The sequence below is a fragment of the Eleutherodactylus coqui genome, chromosome 5 (assembly GCF_035609145.1).
Source record: "Eleutherodactylus coqui strain aEleCoq1 chromosome 5, aEleCoq1.hap1, whole genome shotgun sequence".
Lineage (NCBI taxonomy): Eukaryota > Metazoa > Chordata > Amphibia > Anura > Eleutherodactylidae > Eleutherodactylus > Eleutherodactylus coqui.
This window is the reverse complement of record NC_089841.1, coordinates 137,686,698-137,700,445: the sequence shown is the minus strand read 5'-3', so window position 1 is coordinate 137,700,445 and position 13,748 is coordinate 137,686,698. Positions and strand designations below refer to the sequence as shown.

At 42.0% G+C, this 13,748-nt stretch overlaps 1 protein-coding gene across 1 annotated transcript in view; it reads left to right on the top strand.

Annotated features, from left to right (window-relative positions):
• Nucleotides 1-13,748, top strand: part of WSCD2 (WSC domain containing 2) — a 197,106-nt gene that overhangs the window by 76,058 nt on the left and 107,300 nt on the right. The window contains exon 3 of the mRNA XM_066601918.1: nucleotides 5,185-5,369. Within this exon, the coding sequence (XP_066458015.1) occupies nucleotides 5,185-5,369 (185 nt within the window). The remainder of the gene's footprint in view (nucleotides 1-5,184; nucleotides 5,370-13,748) is intronic.

Sequence of the window (13,748 nt, the reverse complement as noted above, 5' to 3'; positions counted from 1 at the left end):
AACGATCGGCAAGTTATCCTGTGAATAACTTGATATTCTGGTACAACCTCTTTAAAAAAAATACAACTGCATGCTGGTTATTACAGACTAACATTCTTACATAAAGAAGGTTACATTATAACTGTATACACATACAAAATACAAATTCCAATTATCACTCAAAGTCCTGAAAGGAATAGAATTCTGAATTGTTATTGAATACAAATCTCTACAGGATTTAGGATGTGCCCTGGCACATAAAGGTTTGGAAATAGTTAACACCTTCTTACTTAAATGAAGGAACCATTAAATAATTCAAAATGTTACTAATGGAATGACTATTACAGTATTAGGCCATTTTTAACTTACGCATTGGTATTTCAATTGTTCAATTTTACATTCAAAAATTTCCAACACAAAACAGCCACTGTGAGCCCATGGTTGGGCCCATACATTGTCCTATTGTTATTATCTAAAAATGAAGGCTATTTCATGCCATTTAGTGTCTGTGAAGATTCCTATGTTGAGGTTAAACTGGATGTAACGAAGATTTAAAAAAAATAGTAGAAGTACTAGTTGGACAGTTGTTCAAGATATTTCAAGAAATAGTGCAACAGAATGAGCGGTCTAAAAAAGAGGCACCTTTAAGGCCTTGGGTTGGTAGTCTCCTAGCACATGCCACTAACAGTGTAAATATTAGGCATGAATGAGTCGACATATACAGACGACCCCTTTTCCCATTCATGTGCTGTTCGCATATTTCATGAATAGCACACTGACTCATTATAGCCAATTAGGTTATTCTCATGTGTGCTTTTTTACGTATGCGTTGTGCTCAAGAATCTCAGTGTCATGTTTATTTTGCACAATTGGAGGTGACAAGTCACAGAGAAATAGACAGGATTGAACCAGTACTAGAGAAGGATATCAGGATAATGTATGGAGAACTTTACAGACCAATTTGCCATATCCACCTGAACTCGGTCAGTCCTTCAAACAAAGCACTCACCTCAAAAAAGGAGATCCCACTGCAGAAGAGAGGTTGGAGACCAGTCCGAGACTAACTGCCGACAATTGCACTGAACCCTAAAACTCAGAACCTAACTGACAACAACAGACATAACAAACTAATTAAACCCTAATAACTAACTGCCATAATAACTGGGTATTTTAATAGCAAACCTCCTAGTACAGAAAGTGGCCAGCGTAGAAACAGTATAACCAGCGTACTTTTATGGTACTTATATACCATAAACCTAAAACTGATACAACTGATTGAGGTAACAGACAACCCAGCCAGCCTATCAGCACTGGCACCGGAGGAAAATGTTATTCACTTGGTGTCCAGCGCTGAATGACAGCATACATGTGCTGCCCGGTTCATCACATGATCTGGGTTGCCATGCTGACATCACCCTGGAACTATCTGAGAACCCAGAAGTCACGGCACTGTTGATGGCTTTAAGGTGCTTGATGCTCGAGGAGGGCTTAATGACTTCTACAAAGCATAGTAGATGAAATATAATAGTATGAGCGTGATTTGGTGCCAATAAGATAGAAAATGAAGTTAGAAGACAAGGAAAAGGGAACCAGAAAGGTTACTGCTATATTCTACAATGTCATATCATCCCCTCTGGCCAGTGTTTGATTGATGCAGATTTCATCATACAGCAGGATAAGGATGTGAAGCATACTTCTAAGCTACACTAAATTATTTTACGAAGAAGCAGGAAGCCAGAGTACTATCTCTAATGGACTGGCTGACATAATTAATAGCTTTCAACCCCGCTGAGCTCCTATGGAAAGAGCTTCTCTGTAAGATCAGAAACAAAGGACATACCATATGTACCGGTCTACCTGTGTGCAGAGCTACAGATCTTGTGGAAGCTTCCTCTAAATATCAGTGAAGGTGAGGGTGGCAGGATATATGCCCCAGATGTTGGGTACCGGAAAGGTAATAGCAAGTTTAATTGCAGCAAACTAAATCTTTTCCTCAGGCGAGTGAATATATGCTATGATTATGAATTTGTTTATTTTTATTAAAACCAACTAAATTTATCCTTATATGCTTTGGGTAGGTTAAACATAGTATTTTTTAGTAGAAATAATAGCATATGTGCTCAGCAGTTTATCATTTACATGAGAATTAGTGTTGAGCAAATCAAAACAGTTGAACCCTGTTGTTGGCCGAATTTTGCTAAAAATTTGGTTTGGAGTGAATGCGAACCTTAGACTGTTCGTCCCGGCCGAACCCACAAGTTGTGGTGCCTCCTCTTCTTCTGTAGCACAGTATTTAGCACTGTTGCCTTGCAGCCAGGAGCTTAGCTAAAGGCTCATGGGCCCAAGTGTAAAAGCTTATCTTTTGCGCCCCCAACTTCTTTTATGCCCTTTTACATGGGACAATTCTCATTTTCCCAAGCAAATCAGCTGGCGATATTATCCTAGGACCTAGGACTGCAAGACAACAGAGCTGACTACTGAGCCACAGGAAATGCAGAGACACTGGCATCCTCTGGCTGGAATCATTATTATTGGTGAAGGTTCGGTTCAAACTAATTCACACTGAACCGAAATTTGGCAATTCTTTTCAAAGGTTTGATCAACTCTAATGAAAATACTAAACTCTAAAGAAAAAGATTCCATACTTGATTATAATGTGCATCTGTCTAAGGTGTCAATTAAAAAGAAGGAAAAAAATTACACAATTTCTGGGTTCCGGTGCACCAAGCCGCTGTGATTCACATGACTTAAATATAGTGTAGGTACAGAATGATTTCTTTTCATTCTTGAATAGGGAATTGTTACAGGTGAATCTGTACTATAATAGCAGACACATGAGCTATAAATGAATTGGCCACAAACATCAGGAAATAAAAGTCTGACCCAGAAGAGAGAATTAAGTGTACAGAAATAGAATCACACAAATGGCCTGTGAGAATTGCTATTTCCATATTTCTGATTTTATTACAATGATGGAGTCAGAAATTAATAGAAATCTAGAATGAAACTATTTCATGATTTATTAATATATCAATACCATTACTGTATGAATAGTCTGTAAAACAGCCCATTTGTATGATCATGGAAATAGGTGCTTGTGCTGCTTAAAGGGGTTGCCCTGTTTTCATTTTAATTATGGGCTCGCCAGAGACATGCTTCTTGTGTTGCATCATGCTGCTGGGATTCCCTGATAGGAACTTGGCAGGAGAGGTATATAAGGGCTCATTTTTCAAAATGGACATGGCTCCCAGTTTTAACTAAAGCTGGAGGGTGTTTTTCTCTTTGCTAAACGTGTCCTATCAGATCATATGGCTAGTTACTTTGTACAATGTCTTTAAAAGTCTTCAGATATTTGCACAGTTTTTTTTTCTTTGATCCTTGATTAAATCAGTTAAAAGGGTTTACCAGGAGTAAGATATTGATGACTTATCCTTAGGATTAGCAATAAGCTAACTTTTGAAAACTTCTGTTCAGCCAGCTTGCAAAACTTTTCCAAAAATTTTTGCTTGGTCCAAATTAGTTCGAACTGAAGCGAAAGTTCATCACAACCCGTAAAACTAGTGTACAAGAAGCAGATTGTTTTTATGACTCTTATACTGTTATACTCCAGTGTTCAGAACAAGCGTTGAGCAAACCAAACCAGTAGAACCCTGTTTTGGGTAGATATTTGCTAAAAGCTCAGTCCAGGTTTGTGCAGAACCGAACTGGTTACTGCACAAACCTGAACTTAGGATAGGTCATCAATATGACATCGGTGGGGTCTGCTGCTCGGGATCCACCTCATTAAGCTGATTAAAGAGGCTATGGCTCGTGATTTCACATTCATCAGGCACATGGGCTAAGAGCAGCACAGTCCCATTCAAGTGAATAGATTAATCTGCTATAACAGGCACAGCAACTATACAATGTACAACACTGAGCATGGTATGCAGTGAAGTGGCTGTGTGACTTACTGCAGCAACCAAGAGCCAGGCCTTCAGCCGGGAAAACAGCGGGGTACAAGATGACGATTGTTCATGGGGGCACTACCATCTCCTCTCCTGAGAGCCTAAGTTCAGCCCAGCTCAGCCGCTTGCAGGAGGATAAGTTATAACAGTCCTTACTACCGAAGATTAGTTCTAGATTGTCTTCGTGATGCCAGTGTCCCTAGATGAGGGACAAGTCACTTGCAGTAAATAAATGAGTCTACAACCACAATGTATTTCAAAACCGGAGGCACGTGGTTTTCTTTTACTCATGTTTCAACTCTTGATTTTCCAGTACAAAATAAGTGCTTTTGCTTTCAATGAGAAACAAGTGCTCTTGAACAAATTAAGTACCACGTTTCTCGACACACATTCTTCCCTTGCACACCTTTCCGACACACTTGAAAACAGAGAGTTCTTTTGTCCCCAAGGCGCACACATCCTCAGTCATAGTTATCTGATGGACACTCTCTTGGGGGAGTCACTCCTGTCTTAGAGAAAATTCTCAAATGTTCTTTCTCCTGCCTCCTATTTTCCAGTACCCTGTGCTAGCTGCAGTGGATTTGTTCCTCCCTTGACAATGCAGTTCAGTGGGGGAGTGTGCAACAACCATACTCCAACTTCTCTCCCAGGTTGCATCCCCTGAGCTCCTGTCCTTGGAGGGGATAAGTCTCCTGGCATGTGAGACCAGACTGAGGCCAAGCCCTGGCAGGAGCCTCAGCCCCACTGACCTCAGCGCACACCACCTCCTCCACCGATTACATCCTATGCTCTCACTCTCTTCCTCTTCTTACTTCTTCCCTAACCCCTAAAACACCAATCACGTCACCCACAGCAGGTTAGGAGGAAAAACAGGCAGACTTCATCAAGGTTGAGACAGCAACATAGACTAACTTTCACATAAAGACAAACAGACCACAAGTGCTAGAAGGATCCTAACTCTGGGTCACTACACTTACCCGTGCACCACGGCCACTTTAGACAACTGATTGGCAGGTGTCCTGAACGGCAAACCTATGAGGATGGGTCATCAGTATCTTAGTCCTGGAAAACCTTTTCAATTCTGCAGACTGATTTATCTAACATCATATGTGCTGAAAATAAATTAGAACGTAGATCCTGTGTACTTTGGATTTTGGATAATGTAGTAATATAAAGTAGGAAATTCCCTACAAGATTTTGGATTGTGTGTGTTTGTTTTCTATAATTATTTATTCCTATACACATTGTTTTCTTGCAGGGGTTACATGTATGCTGGGCTTGAATTTGGTGCTGAATGTTACTGTGGTCACAAAATTAAAGCCTTAAATGTCAGTGATTCAGAATGTAACATGGAGTGCAAAGGAGAAAAAAGCAACATGTGTGGTGGAGTAAATCGCTTGTCCATTTACAGACTGGAGCTCACACAGGAGTCTGCAAGGAGGTGTGAGTACTGTTTTCCATTACTGTTTACATTACTTTCTTCATTTACATAGTTTACAATTAGATAGGTGAAAGGAAATGGTGAGCTGTGTTTTATGCTAATCAGAGAATCTAAACTACCATATGTTGTCAGTCAATTGGGCAACCTGACCAAATGGTCACTGACAGCACCACCACATTCATTTGTCATTTAGCTGGTCGATCAGCTGAGCAACATATTGAATAACATTGTCATGCTGGCACCGTGAAATCATTAGTACATGCCCTTGGGCCTAGGGCACAGTCTGTACGTATGTACGGCTGAAAAAAACATATATCCATCCAGTTAAGCCTTTTATCTTATAGTGTTGATCCAGAGAATGCAAAAAAATCCTAATGAGGTAGAAATCAATTTTTCTAATTTTAGGGGAAAAAAAATCCTAACCAACTTCAAATCTGGCAATCAGAATAATCCCTGAAACAACAACCCTTCTGAAGTAATCAGTGACTATACCATGTAGTCGCTCAAGAAAGTCGTCCAGGCCCCTTTTGAACACTTTTAGTGAGTTCACCATCACTATTCTCAGGCAGGGAGTTCCATAGTCTCACTGCTCTTACTGTAAAGAATCCCCTTCTATGTTGATGAAGAAACTTTCTTTCCTCTAGATGCAGAGAGCTCCATAGTCTCACTGCTCTTACAGTAAAGAATCCCCTTCTATGTTGGTGTAGAAACCTTCTTTCCTCTAGACACGGAGAGTTCCATAGTCTCACTGCTCTTACAGTAAAGAACCCCCTTCTATGTTGGTGTAGAAACCTTCTTTCCTCTAGACACGGAGAGTTCCATAGTCTCACTGCTCTTACAGTAAAGAACCCCCTTCTATGTTGGTGTAGAAACCTTCTTTCCTCTAGACGCATAGGATGCCCCCTTGTTACAGTCTTGATATAAATAGATTGTGGGAGAGATCTTCCTATTGTCACGTGATTTATTTTTTCATATTAATTATTATGTCATCCTCAGCTGTTTTTTTTTCTAAACTAAATAACCTCAATTTTGAAAACTTCTCTGGGTATTAGAATCTGGCCATTGCATTTATTACTTTAGTTACCGCCTTTTGACCCACTCAAGCTTTGATATGTCCCTCTTGAGTACTGGTCCTCAAAACTGTCCACAATATTCCATGTGTGTTCCGACCAGTGACTTGTAAAGAGGAAGAACAATGTTCTCATCATGTGTCCTTATAACTCTTTTGGTGCACTCAGCTACTGAATGGCTTTATAGAGTTTAAATGGTCTGTGTCATCAGAAAAGGGCATATTGTTTCACTTAAACCTATATTTTTCCTTTTTTAATTTACAATGTCACTATGTATATTAAAAAAAAAATCTAATATCTCACACTTTTCATTTTGGAGATTAAGCATAACAAAATTCTGAGGCTTCCTGTTCTGTACAGCAGCCTTATGGACCCTAGAAACAGTGAACTGGAGGGGACTCATTGACTTCTATGGAAGAGTGTTCTAACTACGTTCTGTGACATGTTCAGAGATTATTGTGCAGGAAGGTGAGCTGTTCTCTAAAGAACAGGAAGTGACAGCCTCTTATTAAGATTTGCAGGCAGAGTAAAAGCTGCAGATATCAGAATTTAGAAAAGAAAAGTATACAAAGTGACAAGGTAAAGAAAAAAACATCAAAAATTAAAAATATGTTCAAAACTCGATTTAAACAATGTTATTTTATGAGTACACGTTCTCTTTTATTTTTGGTATATCTAATCCCTAGTGTATTTACCAGATCATACATCTAGCAATGAGCATTATTATGAACTTCCAAACGTAGTAATCAATTTTTGCAGATACTTTTTAGATGGATTACGTAAAAAAATGTAATTTCAAAGGATATATAGATAATTATAAAGTTGGCTAAGACTACCGTACCGCTCAACAAGGAAAGGTTTCCTCATATTATTGTACAGATGTATGCAGTATAATCATAGATGTTTGAATTAATTACAGGATGATTATATATGCATGATCATGAGTTCTTTTATCTGCTGCAGCAGGAAATATATGATAAAGCTGTTCTTGTTGGCTAAAACTATGAGTGTATGAAATTGTAAGTGATACCGGATATTGATTTTTTAATTTTAAATATCATGGTTTAATGTCTGTTAGGGGAATGCTGAGGTTGCTATTGAATTGGTCTTGAAGGAATAATCAATGAAGCAGGTTTACTGCTTGAAATGCGTAAGAGTACAAAGTGGACTTTGTGTATTTAAGCATGTTTTTAACCCCTTAGTGACAGCCCTATCGTAAAACTACGTCCTGCTGTTGCAGGATGTGTATCGAGGGAGGTAGCGGCGCTATCTCCCTCCATACAGCGCGTGCATCAGCTGTTTATTACAGCTGACACCCGCGGGCAATAGCTGCGCTCGGCCGTTCGCGGCTATTAACCCTTTAAATGCCGCTGTCAATTCTCGCGGTGAGATCGGGGGAGCCGTGCAGGTGTCATGGCAGCCGGGGGCCTAATGAATGGCCCCAGGGCTGCCTGAGCAGACTGCCTATCAAGCCATCCACACAGGGTGGCTTGAAAGACTGCCTGTAAAAAAGCAGTATGACGTAATGCTATAGCATTACGTCATACTGCAGGAGCGATCAAAGCACCCCATGTTAAAGTCCCCCAGGGGGACTTCAAAGTAATGTAAAAAAAATAATCAATAAAGTTTTTTTAATTGTTAAAAAAAAAAAAGTTATAAAAGTTTAAATCACCCCCCTTTTGCCATATCCATTATTAAAAAATCAAAATCATAAAATAAAAATATGTATTTGATATCGCCGCGTCCGTAAAAGTCCGATCTATCAAAGTAGTGCATTATTTTTCCTGCACAGTGAACGTCGTCAAAAAAAAAAAAATAAAGAACGCCAGAAATACACTTTTTTAGTTACCCTGTCTCCCAGAAAAAACGCAACAAAAAGCGATCAAAAAGTCGTATGTATTTCAAATTGATACTATCGGAAACTACAGGACATCCCGCAAAAAATGAGCCCTTGCTCAACTACGTCGACGAAAAAATAAAAAAGGTATTGCGCGCACAAAATGACCGCAGAAAATAATTGAAAAAAATTAAATATTTTAAAAAAATAAATAAAAGTACTACAGAAAAAAAAATACTATACAAGTTTGGTATCCTAGCAATCGTACCGACCCATAGAATAAAAATATCCAGTCGTTTTTGTTGCAATTTGTGTGCTGTAGAAACAGGACGCACCGAAAGATGGTGGAATGTCGTTTTTTTTCCATTTCTCTCCGCTAAGAATTTTTAAAAAGTTTTTCAGTAAATTATATGGTACAATAAATAGTGCCATTGAAAAATACAACTCGTCTCGCAAAAAACAAGCCCACATACAGCGACATCGATGGATAAATTAAGGAGCTACGATTTTTTAAAAGGGAGTAGGAAAAAACAAAAATGGAAAAAAGCAAAAAAGCTCCGTCACATAGGCCGGCTTCACACGAGCGTGACGGGCTCCGCCGTGGAATATTCCGCGGCGAAGCCCATCACGGCGCCCCCCAGAGACCCCATACTTACCAGCGGAAGATAGCGTGAAGATGGCGGCGGTAGGCGGGAAAGCGTTTTCACGCTATCTTCCGCTGTGTTACAGCGGGAGATAGTGTGAACGGACGGCTTCCATTGACTGCAATGGAAGCCGTCAGCGCGTACACCCGCGGCAAATAGAGCATGCCGCGGGTAAGGACGGGAGATTTCACGGTGCGGAATTCCGCATCGTGAGCATTGTGCTACCGTGTTTCCCCGAAAGTAAGACAGTGTCTTACTTTCTTTTTATCCCCAAAAGCCCCACTATGTCTTACTTTCGGGGTATGTCTTACTTTACCGTATTTTAAGCAGGAGGCGGCAGTGACAAGTGCAGGGGACGGCGCGGTGACGTATGGAGAGGGGGGCGGCACGGAAGTGGGCAGGAGGCGGCGCTCATTTGGATCAGACTAAGGCCGCCTGCACACGAGCGGAAATCCCGCCGCGGGATTTCCCGCGGGATTTCCGCCGCTGAAAGTTTGCATAGGAGTGCATTACAATACGCACTCCTATGCAGACGGCCGCGGTTTGGCCGCGCGAAATCTCGTGCGGCAAACAAACCGCGGCATGTCCTAATTTTCTGTGGGGCACACACTCACCCGGCCGCCGGCTCCGGTCTGCGCATGCGCCGGCTGCGCGGCAGCCGGCACATGAAAGAGCCGGGGCCGCCAGGCGCGGGTGAGTACGCGCTCGTCCCTGCAGGTGCTCGGGTCGGATCGCGCGGCGAGAATTCTCGCTGCCGGATCCGACCCGCTCGTCTGCAGGCGGCCAAAGGCGGCAGACGCGGTGACGTATGGAGGGGGGGCGGCGCGGAAGTGGGCAGGAGGCGGCGCTCATTAAGATCAGAGGGAGGTGGCAGACGCGGCGACGTATGGAGAGGGGGACGGTGCGGACGTGGGCAGGAGGCGGCGCGCAGCTAGATGAGAGGGAGGCGGCAATACCCCCGTGTGTCCCCGAAAGTAAGACATATGTCTTACTTTCGGGGTACGGCTTACATTGGCCGACCCCCCTGAAACCCCCGATACGTCTTACAATCGGGGATGTCTTATTATCGGGGAAACACGGTATTAGGTTCAATAGAACCTAATAGCAGCGGGCAATGCAGCGGATTTTCGCCGCGAATTACGCGGCGTAAATCCGTTCGTGGGAAGGAGGCCTAAGGGGTTAAATTGATGAAATAAAGTTATGGTTTTATTCATGGAGGTGCTGGATCTTTATTAAATCTATAGATATGTATGCCCTGTGCGTATTGGGAAATCTGACCTTGTTCATATCACAGTTCATGTATACATTATCATAATGTAAAGCTTCCGGTTATGATAAAAGTAGAAAAAAGAAGCAGTTATAAACTGTAATACAGTAAGGCTTAAAGGAATATTCCATATCTTTTACATTTTTTTTCTATTGATGACCAAGACCCAATGTTTGGATCCCTGCCGATCAGCTGATTTCTTGAATGGCTGTCACTGTGGTCAGCATAGAAAGCAGAAAGTGCTGACCATAGCACAATGGCCCAGATTGGTATCGTAGCCCTAGGAATCAACTGATTGTTAGGGATCAAAGCGGTGGGTTCCTGTCACTCACCTATTGATGACCTGACAGTCATCAATAGGAAGTATTTTAAAAGTCACAGAATACCCCTTTAACCCTTGGCTCACTTTTCTATTTCTGCTTTTTGTGGGGCAACTCATTTTTTGGGGCCAAGTAAATCCCCAGTCTTGTAAATGATGATTCTAGTCTGAAATTAAGTAAATTGTGATTTTTGAGGTTTTGCAGAAAAAGGAATGCCAGCTTGATGTAATCTTATATTTTTTTAACATTTAAGAGATTCTAATTAACAACAGTCTCAACTGTTGAATACATTACATCTTGTAAAACTTTTTTAGGCATTGCACTTAGTCTAAAATCTTAAAACTAAATATTCAACATCTTATATACTGATTACACCAAATCAACCCTACTTATATCTTTATAACCACAATAAAATGTCTAAGCTTGCAAACTTGCACAGAAAAACTGACAGCCTTCTATCTAAGAAACTACCTGGAATTTAAGAATCAGCCTAATAATTTGATACTGTGCTGGTTTACAAGCACAGTACCAAATTATTATTATCATCTTCACTTTTGTACTCTACCATGCACCTTATTTTCTCTTCCCTTAGGAAATGTGGCATATTTGCTATCTACAAAACATTGAACATAGTATAGTTATGCAAACTAAAAACTTAATAAATAGAGATGAGCGAACGCGTTCGTCCGAGCTTGATATTCGTGCGAATATTAGGGTGTTCGGGATGTTCGTTATTCGTGACGAACACCATGCGGTGTTCTGGTTACTTTCACTTCCTTCCCTGAGACGTTAGCGCGCTTTTCTGGCCAATTGAAAGACAGGGAAGGCATTACAACTTCCCCCTGCAACGTTTAAGCCCTATACCACCCCCCTGCTGTGAGTGGCTGGCGAGATCAGGTGTTCGCCTAATATAAAAGTCGGCCCCTCCCGCGGCTCGCCTCAGATGCGGTGTGAGTTAGATGAGGGACAGTGCTGTTTATACCGGAGCTGCTGTAGGGAAAGAATTGGTAGTTAGTGTAGGCTTCAAGACCCCCCAAAGGTCCTTATTAGGGCCACTGATAGCTGTGTGTTGGCTGCTGTTAGCAGTGGGATTTTTTTTTTCTCAAAATCGCCTCTGCAGACCGTTGCACCTGGCATTAGGGACAGAAGTGCTGCATAGGCAGGGAGAGTGTTAGGAGTGAGTGTAGCCTTCAAGAACCTCAACGGTCCTTTCTAGGGCCATATTTATCCGTGTGCAGTACTGTCCAGGCTGCTGTTGGCTGTGCTGCATTTTTTTTGGGCTTCTCAAAATCGCCTCTGCAGAGCATTCCACCCTCCATTGATACTGCAGGGAAAGAATTGTATAGGCAGGGCCACAACACAGTTATTATTCATAGAATATACGCAGTGCTGCCTGTTGGTGGGAAAAAACTGAAAACAAATCTATTTGTCCAGCCTCTGTCCGTCCTTACGGGCGGTGGACACGTGTGAGCTGCGTGAAAAACATTGCTAAATCATACGCAGCCAGCTACGCTTTACTGCTGGGTTCGCCATTTGCTTTCCTTAATTGGGAAAAAAAATACCTGCTCTCCAAGAGTTATAATAACTCTGCTACCCTCACGTTCTGTGACACATAAGCAGGGACACAGCACAGTTATTAAACTTCTCAGGTTCATTGAATATACGCAGTGCTGCCTGTTGGTGGGAAAAAACTGAAAAGAAATCTATTTGTCCAGCCTGTGTCCGTCCTTACGCCTGTGGAGACGTGTGAGCTGCGTGAAAAACATTGCTAAATCATACGCAGCCAGCTACGCTTTACTGCTGGGTTCGCCATTTGCTTTCCTTAATTGGGAAAAAAAATACCTGCTCTCCAAGAGTTATAATAACTCTGCTACCCTCACGTTCTGTGACACATAAGCAGGGACACAGCACAGTTATTAAACTTCTCAGGTTCATTGAATATACGCAGTGCTGCCTGTTGGTGGGAAAAAACTGAAAAGAAATCTATTTGTCCAGCCTGTGTCCGTCCTTACGCCTGTGGAGACGTGTGAGCTGCGTGAAAAACATTGCTAAATCATACGCAGCCAGCTACGCTTTACTGCTGGGTTCGCCATTTGCTTTCCTTAATTGGGAAAAAAAATACCTGCTCTCCAAGAGTTATAATAACTCTGCTACCCTCACGTTCTGTGACACATAAGCAGGGACACAGCACAGTTATTAAACTTCTCAGGTTCATAGAATATACGCAGTGCTGCCTGTTGGTGGGAAAAAACTGAAAACAAATCTATTTGTCCAGCCTCTGTCCGTCCTAACGCCTGTGGACACGTGTGAGCTGCGTGAAAAACATTGCTAAATCATACGCAGCCAGCTACGCTTTACTGCTGGGTTCGCCATTTGCTTTCCTTAATTGGGAAAAAAAATACCTGCTCTCCAAGAGTTATAATAACTCTGCTACCCTCACGTTCTGTGACACATAAGCAGGGACACAGCACAGTTATTAAACTTCTCAGGTTCATTGAATATACGCAGTGCTGCCTGTTGGTGGGAAAAAACTGAAAAGAAATCTATTTGTCCAGCCTGTGTCCGTCCTTACGCCTGTGGAGACGTGTGAGCTGCGTGAAAAACATTGCTAAATCATACGCAGCCAGCTACGCTTTACTGCTGGGTTCGCCATTTGCTTTCCTTAATTGGGAAAAAAAATACCTGCTCTCCAAGAGTTATAATAACTCTGCTACCCTCACGTTCTGTGACACATAAGCAGGGACACAGCACAGTTATTAAACTTCTCAGGTTCATAGAATATACGCAGTGCTGCCTGTTGGTGGGAAAAAACTGAAAACAAATCTATTTGTCCAGCCTCTGTCCGTCCTAACGCCTGTGGACACGTGTGAGCTGCGTGAAAAACATTGCTAAATCATACGCAGCCAGCTACGCTTTACTGCTGGGTTCGCCATTTGCTTTCCTTAATTGGGAAAAAAAATACCTGCTCTCCAAGAGTTATAATAACTCTGCTACCCTCACGTTCTGTGACACATAAGCAGGGACACAGCACAGTTATTAAACTTAGATAATTCATTCACTAGAGGCAGTGGGGCCTTTCGTTTTCCAAAAAGGGCAAAAATTATATTTGGCCTGCAGTCTTGCGCCAATTTATTTCCTGCCTGTGAAATCAAATCACTGGTAATACAGCATGCTGAGGGGTAGGGGTAGGCCTAGAGGACGTGGACGCGGCCGAGGACGCGGAGGGCCAAGTCAGGGTGTGGG